General features: G+C 42.6%; 1 protein-coding gene across 1 annotated transcript in view; it reads right to left on the reverse strand.

Moving 5' to 3' along the window:
• Positions 1-22,676, reverse strand: part of med13a (mediator complex subunit 13a) — a 78,492-nt gene that overhangs the window by 19,567 nt on the left and 36,249 nt on the right. The window contains exons 4-10 of the mRNA XM_044369990.1: positions 13,958-14,103; positions 8,491-8,691; positions 8,145-8,339; positions 7,821-7,983; positions 6,736-6,846; positions 3,599-4,348; positions 1,936-2,152 (exon numbers count right to left, since the gene is read on the reverse strand). Of these exons, the coding sequence (XP_044225925.1) occupies positions 1,936-2,152; positions 3,599-4,348; positions 6,736-6,846; positions 7,821-7,983; positions 8,145-8,339; positions 8,491-8,691; positions 13,958-14,103 (1,783 nt within the window). The remainder of the gene's footprint in view (positions 1-1,935; positions 2,153-3,598; positions 4,349-6,735; positions 6,847-7,820; positions 7,984-8,144; positions 8,340-8,490; positions 8,692-13,957; positions 14,104-22,676) is intronic.

Consider the following 22,676-nt stretch of genomic DNA (forward strand, 5'->3'; position numbering starts at 1 on the left):
GCTGATGTACTGATTACGCTTAGTCTCTGCACTCTATAGTGATCCACCAGTAAGTGGTTTAATAGTCTGCTGAGCATTGACTAAAGATGCTGTAACAGCTTGGCAAGCTCTAAAAACACTCTCAAAAAAGGGGCAAAATGGTAAGGAATAACTACTGGAATCCCAAACGTTCATCTTGAAATACTTAATTCATCTATAAAAGGGAGATTCTCTTGTGCTCCAAGTTAAGATTCCACATCAGCCAAGTAGGAAGTTAAGTATCTTGCAGCTACAAAGAATGAAAAAGGTTCTAACGCTGTGGAATTATAATTCTGAAGTTAAAAAAAAATGAGAAAGGAAAAAGGAATCCGTGTGTCTGCAAACACTCCCACAAGCATGTGGTGGATATACACACAGCACATAAAGCAGACAGTGGAGAGGCTCCATTGCACACACTGCTCTTTGGGGACTCTCCGCTCCACTGGGAGCTGCGTTCACCCTTAAATTCCAGCACAGACCAGGAGGCGAGCGGCATGGTCTTCACCAGAGAGAAGAGGAAAAAAAAAATATTTGAGTGTTCTTTTTAAGCTTAATGCTTCAGTGAGCCAGGTTTGTTACCGTGGTTAGACTCTACGCTCCGTGAAGCCTGCTGCAAACATGCAGCCAGGGAATGAACACACACACACACACATACATACATATACACACACACACACACACACACACACACACACACACACACACACACACACACACACACACACACACACACACACACACACACCGGATCTCCCTTTCAATGCTGGGGGCGATCCACAGCTAACAGGTGGCCCTTGTCTGGAACCGGAGCCAACAACCCAAGAGGCAGAGGCAGAGCAGAGGAATATGTTGAGAAGGGGAAGGAGGGAGAGGGCAGATCAAATAGGAAAAACATAACTTAAAGGAAATTGGACAAGCTAACTATTTGGTCTTCCTCTGGGCTCGACCAACAATAGGGATCAGCAATGGCTTCCTGTTCAGTTAGACTTGGGCAGTGAAAGCGGATGTGTGTGGAAAGCGGTCGCACCGTTATTTTTAGTGCAGCACTGAGGATGCTGATGGCCTATTTTCTACCTCGCCTGCTCCCTGATCTTAAAAAAAAAAAAAAAAAAAAAATCAGCCCTCTTGTCCCCTCTTTACCCCGGGCAACTAGTGAGGATGGCGTGAATGAAGTGGTTCCTCTCTTTGCTGCATTTTAGAAAGGCTTCACAACACTATGCATTTTTCAAACTGACGCTGCTTTTTTTGCTTTAAATTCAATGGGGTGTGGCTGTAAACCAGACTGAAAGCAGCCAACTTGGAAAAGGTATGTTGTGTGGCTTATTTTTAGGCAGAGTGGATAGCCTTATACTGTAAAGCTGACAAAAGTTCAACATGGACTGTTTTTCAGGTCAGCTAGTCACAATGAAGAAATGGCAGGGTGTCAAGTTTATTATAAGAACCAGCAGCATAGCTGTTTAAATATCCCACCATAATACAAGCTACGCTACTGGGTGACTTATCAAAGCTTCATCATGATGATTAAAAATCTAGTGAGATAATCTATCCTCATTGCAGCTCTAATCAAGACAAAAACATAAAATATCTCAAGTGTATGGTTGTGGTGGATATGGATCAAGTAAAGAGTCTGTTTGGAGTGTATGATGTGGTACAGTTAAATGTTTAAAAGTTGAACTGTGTTGGAATGGAAACAAGTTGCGTAACCTGTCAATCTATCTGTATATCATTTAGTTGATTGTGCACAAAATATAATAGTTTTAACATGACCTTACATTTTACCTGGCATCTATGTAAAGCTCTAATCCTGAGCAACAACAACCAAGAAGGAAAAAGGTTCAGACCATTTTGACAGAAAGGTACACCATTAGTTACTGTGAAGCCTGGAAAAGTGATACTCCAACATTCCACACCCCTTACCTTATGTTTCTTGCCCGGCTCACGCTCCCCGCCTGATTTATCCTTCTTGTTTGAGAATGTGAACTTGACGTCTCCTTCCTCAAAGGCGTAGGGGTCCACCTCAGGCTCATGATCTCCGTCAGTTATGGCAGCGGACAGGTACTGGTTCCTCCGGGCTCGATACATCTGAACTCGCTCTTCAGACACCTTCAGCGGCCATTTAGATGTGGACATCAACCTGGGAGGACGGAAATGTTGAGGTGTGAGGACTCTGGAGTAACGTTTTACAAGATTTACAATTCATAGTCAACAGATACCACGTATTCATTCCTTCTGTAAATTCCTAGAGCTATATTTATATTTATAATTACGGACCATTATAAAGTAGCGGTTTGATCAAGAGCACGAGAGAATGCTTTCTCTGTATTTCTCCATTGCTGTGTTTTAGCATGACGCTGCCTGATATTATATGTCAGTGTTGCTGCCATGTCTATCTGCAGTAACAGAAATGGCAGCAACTGCAAACAATTCTGACAGCTGTCAAGCAGCAGAACTGGATGCATCATGTTTGTAGTCAGACAATTACATTTCGAGCAGATTTACGGGAACATGGTGACTGCTCATACACTAACAGACACACACACATCTATCACTTGTTACTGTGACATAGCTCATCCAAATCTGTTATGTGGCTATGACTGTGGCCTACTTGTTCCACACATGTGACACAACAGGGAGGGAGGGGGGAAAGGAAACCACTTGCTGCTCGGCAGGAGAGGAGGGACTGACCCAACTTATACGTTATCCCTCCCCTTCGCTGCCTCCTATATTTCTCTGTACTTCTGTCCTCTCGTCATGCCTGTCCAGCTCTGATGCGAGGTGATGGTGTGCAGTGGCCTGGGCCAGAGATTAGCCGCCATTCAGAGCTGTGGCTGGGAGGATTACAGCTCACTAGAATAGCCCATCCAAGTGGCTGGCCCCTTGGGATTGCATAACCCCGAAGATAATTCCCACTACGGCCACCCTATGGCCTACTGGTCACCCTGCCTTCCTCCACGCTGGACAAGCCCCTCTCGCCTTGTCCATCTGTGATCCTGTTCCTTGCAAGCACTGTGAAGTGTTACAGCTTCTTCATGGTGCAAGTCTCTCTCAGTTGCTGCCAAACTGATAGCCAGCAGACAGTATTTCTATCAGCTTCAACTCTATTACAATAGCAGAGGTTTATCTTTATCTAACCCAACCATTACTCTTCCTCTCTCCTAGCTCCGGTGTGTGTGTCTGTTTGTGTGTAGGAATCAATGAGTAGTGCTGGCCCTGCACATTGGTGATGTATGATGTCAAAAGGGCACATAGCAAGAGATTAACATGCTGTGTGCAGCTAAGCGCTACACCGAACATTCTGAAGCTGAGGGATGAGGGAGGGGGTATCTGAGAGAGAGAGAGAGAATGAGAAAGAGGGAGAAGGTGGGTTTTGCATCATTACTCTTTCAAAACAATTTTTTCTGGACTATTGAAAGTGCTCCAAAGTGGCCCGGGGCCACTCTGTAACAGAGGAAAAGGTGGGAGGGTTTGGATGCCTAACTGCTTAGTCAGTGGACAAATGACTGAAACCTTTATCGCATGAGTGTTGATGTGTGAGAGAGGGCATTGAATATTGATTATTAATTTAAATGGTGTCACTCACTCTGTGACGGACACCAGGTTCTCCTGTGATGCAGAGGCCTCGTCCCGCAGCTTGTCCCCTGGCAGCAGTGGTGTGGGCACCTCCGCTTCTTTCCTGCGGGGAAGGTTGAATAATCTCCACGGTGCGTGAGAGCTGTCCTCCTCCAGGTTGACTGCTGCGCCCACGTAAACAGTGGGCTCAGGGGGCTCAGAGTAGGCCGAGGCTGCAGGGTGGGAGTGGTGCGAGTGGAAGTGCTGATTCAGACCCTCTGGCCCTCCGGGTTCCTCGCCTCCACCCTTCACCCCGACCAGGCAGGGCTCTGGGGGTGGCTGGTAAAAGTGTTGGCTGTTGGGGGTTGAAGGGTTCTTCATACCCTCCCCTAAGTCCTCGCCACGTTCGCAGGGGTGGGGGCTAAGTGGTGGAGGTTGGGGGGAGTTGGCCTGGTCTGACGGCCCAGTGCTGACCCCCCCACTGTGGAGCTGGGGGGCTTTTTGGATGGCTGATACATCTGCAGAGCGAATACTAGGGAATCTTCCTCCGTCCTGGCCCCTCATGGCCAGCCTTTGGCCTGCTGTTGCGTCGGTCTCGATCGAGGCCTCATCACTGGTCAGGCTTCGATGATGGAAGGGTGTCTGAGGTCTTTTCTGCTGCTTGTCACCTTTCTCTGACTTCTCTCCCCCAGCTTTGTGCTTGGTAGGAGGCTGGGAGGGCTGACCTGCTGACTGAGCTTGGCCTGGGGTGCTGCCTGTTCGCTGCTTCACAGATTTGTATCTGCAGGGGAGTAGACAAACATGAAAATATGGTGAGACTATGACGCACTAGTGACAATGCAGCAGAGAAATATGCAGAAGACAGAGATAATCTATTAAACCGTGAAGATGCGCAATGAGCATTTTTCATTTTCATGGCACACAGAAATGTTGTGCAGCCTCTGTAAAGTCTCCCTCTAAACTCTCACATCTGCTTTTCTAGAAAACATCAATTACCTCAATTACTCTCACTTGCAACATGGCGGCCCCACCAATTCATCTCAAATAAATTAGCAAGAAACACTTCAGACAACAATTAAATTGCATGAGTGTAAGACTGTAACATGTAACATTATTGCATGTGCATCACATATGCAATAACATATATGCATTCTTACTTATTCACACTCAAACCCATGACACACAATGCATCTTCTAAAAGCCTTTATGTGACCTTTTTGCAAAACATCCAAAACAAAACTCATTAAATGGTAAACGGACTGCATTTATGTAGTGCCTTTCTAGTCTGTCGACCACTCAAAGCAGTTTACACTACATGCCAACATTCACCCATTCATACACACATTCATACACTGATGGCGCAGCAATTTGAGGTTCAGTATCTTGCCCAAGGATACTTCAACATGCAGACTGGAGGAACTGGGGGTCAAACCACCGACCTTCTGATTAGCTCTACTTACTGAGCCACAGCCGCCCCAAAAAGCAAATAAATCAGGTGCTGTTAGTAGCAAAGAAACATTATCTCAGTCTCTTAGCCATACTGCCTATGCATCAGATTCAAATGTCTCCGGTTCCTTTACTCTGGAATACAACATACCAATGCTGCACCATCAGGTACTGTCGGTTGCCCGGCAGGCTACCTGTTCTCTGACCTCCTGACTTGACTCCTGTCCACAGCAAACCGAGTCATCCTCTCTCGCCTTCTCTTACTGCTACCACTGTGAAAACACATCGCCTAAACCCCTGGAGACATGTGTTGGAGTCTCTTGGGTCAGCATCAGGGTTTCTTTATCCTCTCTGTTGCTGGGTCACCACTCAGTCTACTGCTGTGGTTATACATGAGGTTGTTGACGAGGAAGGCGTGCCAGGGTACTTGCGTGTCCTGAGAATTAGTTGTCAAGATAAGGAGACACACGGAAGGCTTCCATCTACAAAATAAAACTAATGGCCATTAAAAATGGCAATGCACAGAGCTTCCCATTTCTGTGTCGCCAAAGTGCTGGGTGGCTTCCAACAAATTAACATGCTCCAGCTGACTGGCCCAATCCACTTTGCTCTCGTCTGCGGTCCAAGCCGGCGCTCCTCTCCCTAGGTGGGAAAAAAGCCTAGTGCAAAGGATTCCCCAATTGGGGTAAGCCCAAACTTGAATGGATCAAAACACACACACATACACACACAAATTAGTTCAGATAGTACTTGCTCATTAACCATAATCTGAGTTTTCTTTTAATCTATTAGCTCCAGCTCATTGATTGGACTTGCAGTCTGCAGTAGATGGCACAAACTTGTGTTTACATGTTCCCCTGTGAGAAAAGCAGCTGGTTACAACCGTGGTTGGACTGGACAGATGATTACGCTGGAGACTGAAGAATGCAGGGGACAGCTGATTTGCCATTTAATTCAAGAATGAGGCCTCAAAGTCAGTCATTAAATCAAATTGTGATGAAGGAGAAAATAAGCGTACTATTGAAATTGAGCTATTCATGAGGCTGAATTGAGAAAATAGTCATAAATAATCACGGTGTGTTGGTGTAAGCATGCACAACAAACACAAAGAATATAATTAACATTACGGTGTCAGACGACAAATTATACACCTGCGTGTGATGTGTTTATTTTTAGTGTGGGTGCTTACAATTGTAGCCTTTTCCTGACCATATCCCTGCTGACAATATGCATCAGCTGTAACTGTGCCTATCTGTCTCAGCAGATAAAAAGACAATGACATTTAAACAGATACACATTGACTCATTCAACATGTTGGCAGCTTTGTCAATGTTACGAGCACGCAACACACATACTCCTTTCGCCACCATCCCTTAAGTGCTTCATCAGAGGTCAAACTATTCTTTCTCCCGCAAATTATTCCCATCAGTGTTGGGAATAAAAATGTCTGACTTACAGAAACACACAACCCAGCAGAGGTTTCAGCCCTGGAACCGCTGTCACTTACACAAAATAGTGATAAATTGAAAAATATGAAGAATAATATGCTTGTCAAACTCCAGACGTGGATATAAGTTGCAGATATTTTGCTGACTATGCCCCTCTGTGCTTGTGTTCAAAGCTCTGTAGACTCTATTTAACCTTTTTGAATGTCTTTGAGCGCACGCAGTTTATATGCGCAATACCTGTATGTAATGTACATCCACATGGAAAGTGACTGACCTAGAACAGCTGCAGTATGACCTCTGTGAAGGCTCCACAAAATCCCAGGCTCCCACTTTCTCAGTCCGCTCCTCCTCACAGGTACCGTTGGTCGCGGCTGAGAACTTACGCCTAGAGAGGAAACAAAAATAAAAACACCAACATACTCAGACAAAACTCTACTGAAGGCTCCCTATCACCATTTAGTTTAAAATTATGACACAAATCCTAAAAGATGTACAGCCCTGTCCCATGTTCCTTTGGTATACAGCCTGATTGGTAAAAGCCTTGTGCTGCTGAGGCTGATTTCATAGCCCTGCTTGGAGCAATAATATTTTGGGTGACAAGCTAACAGCTAACTACAGCTGACATTCTGTGCTTGGTCAAGGGGTAACGGATCCTGGGGTGTTCCCAATGTGTCAGATCCACTGATGGTGAATAATACAAAAGACCAAGGGACAATACTGCAAGCTAACCTTACTGTAATTACTAGTGATCATTATTATATAGGATTGTCTAGTATTTTTGTACAGTTTATATATGGATATTTAAAAACAGTTTAACACTTAAGACATCAATGTAGCATATCTGACAAATGTGGGAAGGTGGGAAAAGAAAAGCACCTAGAGGTTGTTAAGCATGCAGGTCTAAGAGAGACGGGCCAGTGTGGCATCTGGGCCTGTGTAGAACCGTAACTTATTTTAATTAGTTGGGTTATTTGTATTGAAAATGAGATTTTCAACTTCCCAAGAGAACTTGAACACTGCTTGAAGATGAAAATCTCATCCTGCTCTTCTTTACTCTGCTTGTTACAACTTGTGAGTGCTCATAAAAAATAAAAGTAAAAAAACCCACAAGGAGCACCAGAATTCAGGAGAGGCTATCAGCTGATTTGTATGCTTGCATGTTTATTTTACATGAAGTATAAACCTCCCATATAATATTTTAACCAGCAAGAAAAGTCAATTGAGGGGATATAAGGAACTCTCAAATTTTCTTTAACCTACCACAACACGCAAAGAAAATCTTTTGGGGTTCTGGCAATTTCCATTTATAGCAGGTTAATCAATTCGTGCTGCTTTATAGAAAAAAAGTAACAGACTTACTTGTTCTGGGCTCGGTTGATATTGCACTCTTGCCAGACACGCTCCACCACCTGACTGGCTAGCCTGCGTGGAATCTTGCCTCCATGGTGGCTTGTTCTGTCCACGCTGAACGCATCAGTCGATGAAGGCATCTTAACCCACTTCTGGGCCGAGTGAGAGTCCACTGGAGAGAGAGAGAGCATGGTTAACAGAGCATTTGACCGAGAAAAAGACCAATTTGATGATACAGATCAATTTGAAAGCAGCCTTGACCTTAGGACTTAAGTGAAGTGAGACTTAAGTCTTTATTCTGCTGTGTTAAATCCATGCTGTGTTTATCACTACCTGTCTGCGCCTCCTCAGGCGATGTGGGAGGGGTGAGGGTCACCAGAGACATGGCGGGCTCTCGCTGGGAAGCAGGCACTTGGTGGCCACCCGAGTAGACAGCAGGGCAGTGGGAGGACCCCACAGGGGCCACAACAGGGATGTCTGACTGGGGTACCAGCACCAGGCAGGCAGGGTACACCATCCGCACACCACCTGTATATATACACACACACACACAGGCAGGATGTACAGCAGTCAAAACCAAAGCAGTCAACTCTATTTTCGAAACCATAATCTCAAAAAAATTCAGAGTCAAAACACAAACTGAGGCAGCAAATTAAGTAAATTATATTAAACTACTAACCGACAAGGACCTCCACAGAGGCCAGAGAGTCATCTTCCCAGTCCATGTCCTCCGCCTTGTCCTCCGACACACCCTCCTTGGCGCTGGGGCTGATAGGATAGAACTGGTTCCACTCTTCAATTAGCTTCTGGGTGGGGGGGTCTGACATCTTGAATGACTGGCCGGTCAGTGTCCCGTTCAGGCCAAAAGGACTCAGGATCACTATTCAGAAGGAAAGGTTGGGTAGAAGAGGAGAGAAAAACAAGAAAATGTTGGTCAGCATCAGTGCATCCTCCACTCTGAAGGGCGGAGCAGTGAAAAGATCAAAACAACATCATCCTCCCTCAGTTCAACTTGCAACTTTCATTTTTTTGTCCTAGTTTCTTTGCTTCCTTGCTTCTCCTTAAAAAAAGGTGCAATGTGTAAGATTTAGCTAGAATTTTACTTCAAAACATTCAAAAATGAACTAAAATGTTCAACAGGATGTGAAGAAATAACAGTTTTGACATCATGTCAAAGACGTGAAGTTAGCATGCTTTCTTCATTGCTTTTCTCTTTGTTTCTCCCTATTTTCACGCCACTCTAAGTCTTTATATCTTGATCATCTTTTCCTTTCTTTCTTCTCTCAAATGCTTTCCTTTCTCTGTCATTCTGCCATCTCCAGCCGAATCAGCAGCACTCTGACCTTTCCAGAGCACCGCTGGACCCAGCCGGTCCCGGCTGACTCGCCAAATACTTACAGAGCAATCCAGACTCCAATTATTGGCAAGCGGTGGCCTCTCAGAGCCTATAAACAGAGGCTTATAAAAATGGCCACTCCTTGGCAAACACAGTTCACTGCACAGACATATGGGAGTCACACAGAGAGCCCATCAGTCTGCTTATAGAACAGACCTACATCCATCAGTGAATGCAGATTCACTAACATGCATAATGCATACATATGAGCGCATAAACCATATGAATATCAGCTTGACACACAAATATATACACACACACAACCCGTCAGCTTGTTATGCATCCAATCTCTTTCTCTGCACCTATCATATATTTGTAAGCGGAGAGGGGGTATAAATGGTTCCACCAACATACTGGCTGGGTGGGTGTGTAAGTGAGCATCCGTTAATGTCCCTCTCTGCTCTGCTTTTTTCTACTGTGTCATTACGAGACGGGATGGCCTCTGTCCCCAGGTATTGATCCTGTGGCTGGACTGTAGCACAGCTTCCAGGATGGGGGAAAATGGCGGGAGACAATGGAAAGAAAGTAGCAAGAAAAGAAAGACGAGGTGCATTAGTCGTCTTTCAGTAGAGAGGGCTCGGTGACTCTGGCGTTTTTTGACGGAACGACCTGCAGATGGTGAGCTTTGCCGCCCAAATGTTCCAACATTTAAATTATTGCTTTGAAAGAGAAAAAAAAAAAAATCGAATATACGGATCCAACACTTCTGGGTATTTCGAGGTGGTGACTGGCAGGTGGTGGTGGGAGATAAGTAACAAAGTAGGGGAGCAGGAGCACTGTTGAGCATTACCAGGTACCTGAGGAGATAATATTCTTTACCCTGTCAAATCAACTGGAGTGGCATACAAAACACTAAAACATTTTTAAAGCTACAGCATCAAACATGCTATAGCTACACCATGTCCTTAATGCCCCTCAGCGTAACGTTTCACTTCAGCCTACAGTACAGACTACATCAGCAAAAATGACCCAACAGAGTGAAGAACAAAAGGTTATTTATGTTGCGCTACACAACAACATCCAGCTATGGCCGATCATATTAACCTTAATTAAATTCAACCCCTTTTATTTCTGCATTTCTTGCTACACACAGACGCGCACACACTCCCAAGACCTGAGGCCAGTTGTGGAAGAGAGATCAAATTCAGCACAATTATGGAAATGGTTTACCGTTTCCCCCCATCGCACCACTCCAACGCACCCTTGCCTCCCTTCATCCCTTCATCCCTTCCTCCTCTCTCTCTCTCTCTCTCTCTCTCTCCCTCTCTGACTGTGAGTCTATCTCTGGCTCCCTGAAGACATGTCAAATGTGCTCAGATCAGTGTAATGGGCTGAGAGTTCATTACATTCACTCTGCGCCCTTTTATGAGGTCACATCCTGGAGAGGTCTGCCTGCCGGAGCGCTCTGCCGCACAGTAAACCAAGCTTGGCAGAGGTGAGGGGGAGAAAGAGAGGGGAGGAGGAAGGGAGGAGATGGATGGATCAAGGGGGATGGAAGTCAGCCCTTCCTCCTCTATGCTTGGTTAGCCAGGAGGAGATACTGCGGCGGTGAAAACACACACCTGCGCGCAGACACACACCGTATTCCAGGATCCCACAGCTTATCGTAAAATACACACTATAAATACACATGCCTGCTTCATTTGAGCACTTATAAATCAGTGGTTCTCAAAATGAGGTCCAGGTACCCCCAGAGGTGCTTGAGGGTGTTTCTAGTCCAATCAAAATGAGAATTTAATTTAACTTTAATAGTTCAATATCGAGACAATCCAAAAGAACTGAGTACTCAAGCAATTTAACTGCAGCAATTTAATCTCACAGTGGACAAAGACTAGGTGTGTGAGTATCTGTGTGGAAGAGCATGACAGAAAAAATTTCAAAAGTCCTGCACAACATGAGGGGGAGCAGTGTGATCATTCTAAATGAAAATATATAAATTAGCTTCATTAACAGAAAGTTCCAATAATCTTTTTTTTTTTTCCAAGTCAAGGGCACAAGTCTTTAACTAGATGGGATATTATCACCTACTTTCAGGAGAGCTCCAGAGAGACAGTAAATGTGTTGGCTACTCAGAAATTATAGTGGTGAATGGAGGAAGTGATCACTGTTATTACAGTGGAGTGGCATATGGAGAGGGGAGGGCTGAGTCTTGCCTATTTAACAGTAGATGAGAAGGTAAAAAAGGAAACTTTTCCTCTGCGTTTATGTGTTGCTCAACTTGAAGTCCCTCTCTACTCAAAAATGTGTTTTTCTTCTTGCTCCTTCAGTTGGATGTTTGAGCTTCGCTGTGCAGAATGATTTATGTGCAGAGTTACACTTTTCAGTGAAGACGTCTTGTGTCCGGCATTTAAACTTTTGAAATGAAAAATATTTGTATATTTACAGAGTTCAGATTTTTCAATGAGTGAGAGGGAGTAGATGTAATTTTTTTTAGGATTTTCACATGGTAACTGAACTTTTTTGTGGGGAAAACCCATATCAGACACAAATTATTATTCCAAGCAGACTACTTTACATATCTTAAAACATGTCTGGAGGGAATGTTTTAGTTTTAGTAGAAAGAGTACATCAAGGAAATTTAAGATTATGATTTGTAGGAATCAAAAGTCTCACAAAGTCCACTAATTCTCTAGGCAGCACTCTTTTCAGAAACACATGGTTATAAAATGTGTTTATTATCTTGAGTCCAGTGCAGGTGGCATGTTGTTGTTAACAACAGCGTCCATTTATGTGACAATCTGCTGGAGAGAGAAAGCTCAAGGGAAGGCAGCTGAATAATGCTTTGTACAGATAATCACGCCTCACTTTTGATACAGATACCAACAGTGTGAAATCATTTTATTCTCAGTGTCGTTCAGAAAAAAGCCAACCATCTCCTTCACCACGTAAAATAAGTCAGAATGTATATTACAGTTATTACACTAACATTTTAATGTGTGAGTGGAAATGCAAGCTAACAATGGTTTGGGGATTTCAGAGTATTTGGCTTGCGGTGGGGTAATGAATTTAGAGCCAATGATGGAATATCATTAGAGGCACAGATTTTTATAACTACACTACACTATAATTTAAAGTGACTACAGAGGCTTTTCTTTATAACTGGCTCCGAGCCAATCTGTAATGAAAGACAGCCTGACAGAAGATTGTGCATGCATTATCACAGCAGCAGCTACAGACACAGTTCACACACAATTTACTAACATATTGCATTCAAAATATTACACTCTCATGCTTAAGATGTGCATTTGACATTAAATGTTTACAAGTAAATATTAAAAAGACTTTTGAAAGCATGCTTCCTTCATGTATACTGCACTTTATCTCCTTGGGGAGACAGGTTATGTGCTTTACTCAACAGCCGAAAGATATTTTGAGCTAAATTGGGTCCTTGAATCCTGAAGATTAACCCTTACTTAAGTAGGTGTAAAAAGCTTTTTCCTCATACTAATTGCAAGCAGTAATGCCTGTACAAAAATAAGACCATAGTGAAACATTTTTAGGTTTTCAGATGGGATTAGTCACGGTTAAACGGGCTTCCTGAAGGTAAAAGTAGATACAGAACATCCACTAGAGGTAAGAAAATGATCTTCAATATCATATCAAGCGTGTTGTTTCTTCTGCATTCACTTCTTCTATTGGTCCTGAGATTTATGCTACTGGACAATTTTTTCAACCACTTTTTGTTTACCCTTGACAGCAGAAAAGTCACTACATAGTGATTCAGCAACAGTGTATTTCATGGGATAAACTATTCCAGGGGAACTTTTACTTATGACGGTTTGAAAAAAACCGTCTCTCTCTCTCCCTCTTAAATCAACACGAAAATAAAAATATATTATTGCAAAACCAAAGAATGCACAGTTGATTTTTATTACATTTTTAGATTTTAAACTCAGACAGCTGCTATAGTGCCCCAAGGAAAGTTGTTCACACAGTTTTGGGCAGATCTCCACAGTTTTGTGATTTTCATGAATTAAAAAGGCACATTTTTGTTAAAAGAAATAAACTTTTGATAATCTATTGCAAAATGTTTTTCAACTAAGCTTGAGTACATAAAAAAAATCCTCCTTAGCCGACCCTATGTTTTGGCTAACTTTGAAAAGCATCTAAAAAAAAAACAGCAAAAACAATAGATTAGCAGTCCTTCTGGCCTGGCCGTCTGAACGCACAGTTATGTGTACAAACATGCAAATGTCAGAGGGCTTTTATCGGATTCTTTCAGCTGAACATGGCCTGTTATTTTGGGTTTGTTTTGAAATGAGGAAATCCAAGGCAGTGAGGCAAAACATAATAGCAGTATTTCCTCCCACGAAATCAAACACAGTCTATTGGTCTCTGTTAGTTCAACTGTCACATGCAATATTTCAGATACAACTGATCGGATTGTGAAAAATACTTGAGGGTAATGATGTGGCACTCCAATAGAGGGTCAAATCAAAGTGACACATTGTTCATTTGTTTATCCGGCTACTGATCAGATTTTTAGAAGACATGTGGGTACAATGTGTACCAGCACTGAACTTTTTAAAATGACATCCCGAGGCAAACCTGCCACTATAATTACATATCAGGACGAGGTCACATACTGTATTTGTTTCTAACCGGCCCACAGGGGGCTAACATAATTCACGAAGGATGCAGTGTTTACTGTTGTCGTGCAACATGTTTGCTTTAATTGTTTCAGCTCCAACAGTGCCTTTGAACCTGTCCCGGTGCGTTTCTGAGCTGCCGGGTGTAGCGCAGGACCCACCTTGGAAGGGGCTGGACGCCTGCTGAGCCAGAGTGAGGTGCTCCTCTGTCAGATGGTAGACGGGCTGGTGCTGGTTGATCTCCACGCTGGTGCATACGTTGCTCTCGCCGTGTAAGAAGAAGGTGAAGGCGCAAGATAGGTGCTCGCTGTGAAGAAGAAGAAAGAAACAAAGAGAAAGATAAGTCATGTGGGATCACACTACTTTAATATGCACCTTTGAAAAGAAGTTCTGCTTGCAATGAATAACTCCAACAGAGTGTGAGGTGGAGAAGTGACTACTGTGAGGGGAAAAAAGGGAGCAGATCAGATAAGTCTAGGTTATGTTCCTGTTCACAGAGAAAGAAAAAGATGAGTGCAGGGAGAGGAAAGGTAGAGAGAGAAAATATGATTATAAAAACCTGTCTTTTTTTGTCAAAGGCTACAATGGAATTTCTTCTCTCACTCTCACTCTGCTTCAACATGATCTTGATAGGAAAGATGGAGCCAGAGATAGATACAAAACACTAAAAGAAGAAGCTGCTAGTCTGTGTGCCCTCCAGTGATACAAAGATGCCTCATATGTCTGGATTTAATTATTTCAAAGGCTGGACAACTTTATATTCTGATATTGCTACAGATGATAATGAAGCATCTGCTCCATCCTTCCACTGTGATGTGAAATGCACAAATAATCTCTTCGGTGAAATGACACATTGGTGGGAAATTTGAGTTCAGAGTCTTTAACAGCCTGCGCAGCAGTCAGGATGCAAATAAGTCAACAAAGCAGTGTCCACAGGTGGTTTGTGTGTGCTTCCGTCTGTCTAGCGTAAAACAAAGGGGCAAGCCCCGACTAACCCTGGCATTCTAACAAATACGCACAGCTACAACAGTATCTTCTCTCTCTCCCTCTCTCTCTCTCTCACACACACACACACAGGCACACAACAGCTCTCATGCTTACGACAACGCCTGCCTGTGCCAGTCTGACCTCAACAGCACACAACAAAAGTGACAAGTTGAAGAAGAAACGGAAAGCAAGAACGCGGCAGACGGAAGGAGAGAGGAGCAGAGCAAAATGCAGGCCATTGTCTGCAGGCTTTCCTCTCTCTTTCAGCCTAGTCTCGCCTGAGACACACACACACACACACAAACAGAGAAATGCAGAGAGAACGAGAGACAGCGCAAGTGACGGATGACCAAATGAAAGTGGACGCAGTGAATTTGGAAGTGGATGAAAGAGGGTTGCCTCCTCCAAGGATTTGGTTAAGCAAATATCAGTCTTCTCTCCTTGACGCTCTCTCTCTAGCACACCTACTCTGCAGAGGATTAAAGAAAAGGAGCAGAGAGGGAGAGCAAGGCAGATAGAGAGATAGAGAGAGAGCACTTCAATAAGATAATACCACCTACGTAGTGGAGAGATGCCCTAACCCCCCCGGAGCTTGACATTCATATTACACTCCTTTTTTTTCCCCCAGTAAAAATTAGTTGGTGCTAGTTAGTGAATGGCTATGAATGTATGATGTTCATATTCTATATTTTCATACTCCATCGCTGGAAGCAAATACGCTAATGAAGGTGAGTCAAGAAAGATATATACTCATCAGCAGTGCTACAAAAATATGCATGTATTTAGATATTGGACTGCTACTACTATGAAATTTAAATGACAGGTTCAGTTTTTCAAGTCTGTGTTTTTATTATAGTTACATATGTACATTGAATCATTATAATTATTGATCCTGTCCATACCAGCTGTGGAGTTCCCCAGTGTAAAAAATGTAGAAGAAAACCCACTGTACTCACTCACTGTGCAAAAACCTGTTCTTTACTTTGGCTGAGGTTAATATGAGACTTCAGAAACCTGAGTTAGACAAATCAAGTGGGTATCTTCCAAACTTGCTGCCTTTTTAGTACAGAAATTCCAACTTTGTGTTTCCACAGACAGACTTGCTGAGCTGCAGTGAAGGGATAGTAACACATCTGAACCCATTTTTTAAAGGGAGTCTTAACGGCACAAAAAAATCATGTAAACCATTCCAGCAGGCTGTGGAGCATGTTTTGGTTATGGGGCAGCCTGAATCTGCCTTTCAGTTGTCTAGCCTTCTCTAGACCTATAGGCCGTAACTGATTTTTCTGATTAAGCCAATTTACAGTTTAATCTAATCCTCCAGATTCATTCCATTTGTGCCAAATAGATTACATCAAGTGATTTAATTTCCATTCAAACTGACAGAGGAAAATTTAGGCAACGTTATGAATATTTTCTGCATTAAACAAATATCAGCGTATTGTTTTGATGGACCAATACAGTACAGAGACTGAGGCTTCAGTCTAAAATCTTAAATAGTTATTGAGTTATACATGTGTAACTGTTATATTCACAGTTCTATGCATCCTAATGCAAATGACCAAGAAATACAAAATTTAATACAGTGGTTTTATTTATTTATTTAAGCCTTGTGACTGTTTTAAGCATTGCTGTTGCTGCTCTTGAAATTTTATATATATATATATATATATATATATATATATATATATATATATAAAATATAAATGAATTCCAATCCTGCTACAAATGTACCACACCGAAAAGGATTATCAATAAGAGTAGTGCTAGTAGTAGTATTATAAAATCTCAATGATACCCATCCCTAACACTAAGTGTGTCTATATATTTTTCATCATGTAACACCATTCACATTCTTTCAGCAGAGTTCAAATAAAACATTTAAAAAAAATCAAGAAAAGCAACTTCCTGCATTGACCTCAAGTGTAATACATTTCATTCATAATTGAAATGTGTTACACTTCAGTATTCCATCAGGATCAATTGCCCAGCAGGAGAGGTAGGATAAAAGATGCAATGCTAGTAGAAGTAAGGTAACAACAGCTATTAGCAGCAGTCACATGAGGAGAAGTGGAGGGATAAATCCGAAGAGAAGAAGAAAACACTGGTGAGTAGCCAGGTGAGGTAGTGAAAAAGACAACTGGGGAATTACACCACATGCTGGCACAGAGAGCAAAGACGCCTTTGTTTGGGAGGTGTGTCACGACTGCTCCGGTGCTGAGGTAGTAAATTACACTCGGCTCCTTTGACTGTGGCATGCGTCTGCAGGGAGGAGGTGTGCGTGTGTGTGTGTGTGTTGTGTATAACACCCTACCGTCCTGGGGCAGGGCATGTTCCCCAGCCACTTGGAGGGTGTGTTAAAAAAAAAAAAAAAAAAAAAAAAACCAGCATGCAGAGAAACAGAGGTGGGGGTTAAAATGGTAGCCAGGCATGTCCGCTCCTCATTAGCACAGCATGGAGCCACATAGTGGAAGCAGTGGCAAACCTAGACAGGCTAGCATGGGGCACCTGGGTTATTTGAGGCTCTCTTGAAAGGAATAAACCAAAATATTGGCAGACGTATGAGCCTGTTAACCTGTTAAAATGGATGGATGTGTTGCCTATGCTGTCATTACAAGAATGTATGAGCTGACCAACAAGCCATCCTGCTAATAACTTGGTGTATTACTTTATGTACATGGAGGAAAAGAAGGGAAACAGGTTACACAACAACAAGAGGAGGCAAGGAGAGCGAGTGAGAGATGGACTACAATAGAGAGAGACGAGGTGTGTTTCTGCAGACATCAACAGAACTGCAGCCTATCATTCTCCTCACGCATGCAAAGAAAACCTGACACTACACATTCACACACATCTGTGTTTGCAGGGCACTTGTAAGCTTGAGGTAGAGGGCTGCCATCTGTGGCTCAGCAGGCAGAAGTGCAACCCAACACATATCAAAACAAAGCGCACGCGCATACAAACACACATACACGCGCACCCATAACATCACACCAGATTCAAATTAATTCTATTCAGATTCTTTGCAAATTTGATTGTACAGATTGCTCTGTTGGTGTCAGCTGATTGGTTAAGAAGATTATCAGACATGCCAGCTGTTGACATTAAAAGTCTCTAATGCTAAATGATCATATTACCAGTGATTAGATTACAGCTTGTTCTATATGAAAATATGACTTAAAATAAATAAAAGTCACTTAATGATTCTGTAATCTGATGGCTTGTCAGTTTGTATAAACTCTTTAATCTGAAGTTGCAGCACAAACGTTTCGGTGATTTTTTTTCACATTAAAGATCACATGAACACTGAAGACAATCCTGTAGGTCAGCCATATCAAATGTTGTGATTTGTATCCACAATTAGCTCTACTCAACACTTGGACAGCTGAGTTGCAGAGTGACTGCTGACAAAAGGGCGGTTCACATGTCAACAGGTGTTTGGTTAGCACCACCGAAACAACAACAGCAGCACATGACATGTTTTTTCGTCACTGCGTCACTCCCTCACACACACAAAAGGAACAGGATTTAGTAGAGCTCGCGCTGTGACAAACTGCCGCACAATCCTACTGGATCTGTCTTTGTGTGAGTGTGTGTGTGTGTGTGTATGTGTCAGTGCAGGAGTGTTTGCTGTCCTGTCCTCACGTGTGACATACACAAACACGCATCATCATGCCAAATTCTATTCTTCTGCAAACATCCACGGCCTGCTGGTGCGGCAAACACAAGCGCGTGTGCCTCAGCATGTGGGCCACACAAACAGCAGCTGGTAAAGCATGGTGGGAAAAGTGTGTGTGCGGTAGCTGGGAAGAGGTTGAGCAGGTCAAAGTGTAGGCACGGGGGAGCCACAACACTGATTAAACAAGTGTTTTCTGATATATCATTATCGTGATATCAGTCATTTTCAAACATTTATATGCTGAGGCCCTCATTTGTTTTTGGCCATAATTTTGTAATAACAAATATAAAGCTACAGCCAGCAGCTGGTTAGCTTAGTTTTAGAGCTGCAACTAACAATTTCATCAATTTGTCTGCCAATTTTTAAATAGTCAAAAATGGAAATAGAAAATAGTTTAAAAAAAAAATAACCATCACAGTTTCCAAATGCTCAGGGTGACATCATCAAATGTCTTGTTTTGTCTGTTCAACAGTCCAAAGCCCAAAGATTGAGATGATATAAAACAAGGAAAAGCAGAAAATACCCACAATTGAGAAGCTGGACCTAGTGAACGTTTGTCCTTTTTGCTAGAACATATGACTTAAACGATTAAGCGATTATCAAAATAGTTCTGTCCACGGGTAACAAAATCCACCAGCACGCACCTCTAAAGCTCTTTAATTAACACATTATATCTTGTTTGTTTAATCCTTACCAACGCACAAGTGTAAAAGTGACAACTTGAGGTCTTACAGGGGAGGCGTATGCCATCGCTCAGGCAGGCACAGTGACAGTGCCATCCCTGTAACATTCCCCTTCTGACTCACTCCAAATTAAAATCATAATGAAATTACAATTTCATTTGAAAACCATTTTTTAATTTGCCTAAGGGTCCCTAGGAAGCCCCTTAGGAACCCCTTGGGGGCCCTAATCCATGACGCATTGTGTCTGTTATAGTATGTCGAACCTGCCTCAAGACTCAGGTTCTCGGGGATTTCAGAATGTCATCTCCCCTGCAGCGAGTTACTGCCTGCACTTCAAAAAAAGGCCAAACCTCAAGGCCAGTGTTGAGCACCACAGAAAACTGTGCATGTGTGCGATTAAAACACCACCTGTCAGCAGCAAACTGTGCATGAGCTAATGGACACACAAATCCCTCTCTAAACGACTAAATATTTCTCCGCTCATCTGTTTGCTGTATAATAAGAGGAATTAAATATATCTTTTCAGCATAACGATGGAGAGTAAATATGTGATACAGCAGGCTGCAGTGTACCCAAAACGCTGAGTTGAACAGCTTTCAAAACAACTACACACTTGTCAGACTATCATGTTCATTAACTAGATTTGTGGCATCTCACTTTACGTGTTTTTATCTGCCTCTCTCTCGCTGTGTGATGTTGAGAGAGAAAGAGAGAGAGAGAGTGTATGAAGTCGGGAGGTTTGATGTTGTAGCCTCTGACAAAAAGCCACAAGGTCTTTTAATCATCTCTGTCTCTCCGTCTCCACCTTTTCCTCTCACTCCCCTCTCCTCTCCTCTTCATCTATTAACTGGCAAATGGATTGGGCTGCTCTCTCCTCGCCTTCGCACACAGCGTACGCTCGCTCACACTCCACTGTGATTGTCCACAGTGGCACTCCCTGCTCCACCTCTCGGATGCAAATGGCCGGTGGCCTTTGGCTTGGTAAGGAGACAATAAGATAATCCGGTGAGGATTTGGAGCAGGGCCACATACAAAGGAGGGCAGGTGGGAACATTTGCCTTCAGCTGGCATGCCATGGAAATGAGGTGCCAAAGGCCAGCAGCGACCTGGTGCGGTGGCAGGGAGAGATCAGAGCGAGTGGGACTGACAGTCTCTATAATTGTCACACGGATGGTCTGCTGTGTGGCACACAAACAGATGACCAGCCATTTCACCAAAGTTTTGATATTTATTCATAAAAAGCCATGTGTATTACAGCATGTTTCTTGGCAGTGTACAGAATAGGACTTTTGATAATTGACTGTATCTGAGAGCTTATTCACTGTACCTGCCAACTGAAGCACAACAGCATCCTTCCATGTTAACATGCAGACCGCCTTCAAAGATTTCTAAATTGCACTGGACACTAAATGCTACATTTTTCCGCAAATCTTTTGTTTGAATAATATCTTATCTGCTCAAAATCTTTCCTACAGAACATAGAAATGGTGGACAACTGCAGTGATGAGAAGAAACAAGCTTGTTGTTCCTGAATAAAACAATGACTCTGCAAGCAACACCATCTCATTATCTTCTTTGTGTTATCTGTATCCAGGCTTGCCAGCAGATGAATTTGTGGCTTGTTGTTACAGCAAATGGCAACAAAAGCAGTCGCCCATGTAAACCTAAAGGGACAGAGCATCCAGAGTCATTCATCCACTGCCTGAGCTGCTATAAATTAATATGCATTGTAATTTTTGCGTCATGGGATCATGGTGTTCCTGCCAAATTCTTGTGCATTAGTGGCATTTTTATTGAATTTCTTTTTTTCTTTTTTTTTTTTGGACATGGACATAACAACATTGGAACTGCAACATACAATTATGCACAAGCACCAGATGCACTGTATTTAGTGTTTATAGCAAAACGCTAATTTACAACACCTGTCCACGGGGGGCTTTTTTTAAAAGTTAAACTGGAAAAACAAAAAAGAAAAGAAAGGAAAAGAAATATTCCACAAACACATAGACAAAAATAGAGGTGTGTCTATACAGGGCTATTAGGTGTGAGAACAATGTTGTTTCTCTTTTAGCCATGATTTAACACCTCTATTGAAAACATTTAAATTGTGTTGCACTTTTTTCTTCTGTTCTTTAGATATTGTTACCAAACACAATTGTGCGTGGCAAGATTTTGGCTTGTTTTCTTTTGTTTGCTTCAAGGTGAGGCGTATTTACAAGCCTCATGGGGAGTTTTCACTAATCTGCATTGTATTTCAGTCGCTGTAGTTTGTTGTAGTAGTTTTAGTCACTGTGTCTCTCAGTTTTGTCTTGTTGCAAAAAGTATAAAACAAATTGTGTAAAAGGTTGTAAAAAAATGTCAAGGTTTTAAAAGATATGGTGGCTAATGTCACTGACCATTAGCAACTGAAAATATTCCTGCTGAAGAGTCACAAGCTTTTCTTTTCAGGCATCAGATGAATGCATACATGCTCACATATATAGGCACAGAGTTACAGATGCACTATGAAACTTGATTTGAGGTGAATCAAAAGTCAAAAGGAAGCTTGAAGTCGGAGATGGTTAAGGGAGGTACGAGAGTAGAGAGAGGAGAAAAAGGAAGGAGGCAGAGCTGTGACATTCCACAGATGTTTGTTGGGCTTGGCTGGCTGCGCTCTATGAACTGAGCTTCCGTTTAGCTGATGTACACTTCCTCAACACAACAACAACAACAACAAGTGTCCCTGCTATTGAGAAGAACCCGCCTTACATCTCTGGCCATTTCACATAAGTGGATACAGTAATCACCTTTGGTCTGTCTTGTTCATGGATATCTGCCATTTGCAGCAGCTTGTTAATATGATCTGGGGCATGTAAACATGTTTTGACTGGTCATGTGCCGCTGCAGTGACAGGACATGCTGGCATTGGCAGAGTTTCTGGCACAACATTAATAAACAATGTTTCTGGAATTAAAGCTTACAACAACAGTCAGCCACCACATGAAGAAGGATAAGTAGTTTTGACTCATAACACTGACGTAAAACAGACTTCCTGTGAAACCTCAGTTAGTTATTAAAACTTTTTTCTTAGAAGGAGCAAGGAGTTCAATTTCCTGAGCGGTAGAGTTTGCATGTTTGTTTACACGATAGTCATTATCATCTGTCTGCAGAATACTTAACATTGCAAGGCAGTGTGAATTTGACTTTCATATTAAATGCTACATTAGAATATGACATGCCAAACCATAAGAACAGAATATAATATTTTTATTGAATTATCAGGTAGCATTTTAGTCAAGAGTGAAAGATGAGTAAGGGTAGAAAGAATGATGAAGGTAAACAGCATCAAATTAGAGGACACATTTCCAGGGTGATATAATCTTCCCTACTGTCTAGCCACCTGACCATTGGGAAACAACAGCACTGTCTGCTGCCAAAGTAACACAAACACACAAACACGCGAAGCCTTAAGAGACACACCTGCTTCAGCTTTAGCACACACTTCACACAGGAGACTAGGTGCTGGAAAAAACACTAAACTAAAACTCTTAA

This window comes from Thunnus albacares, chromosome 13, assembly GCF_914725855.1.
Source record: "Thunnus albacares chromosome 13, fThuAlb1.1, whole genome shotgun sequence".
Lineage (NCBI taxonomy): Eukaryota > Metazoa > Chordata > Actinopteri > Scombriformes > Scombridae > Thunnus > Thunnus albacares.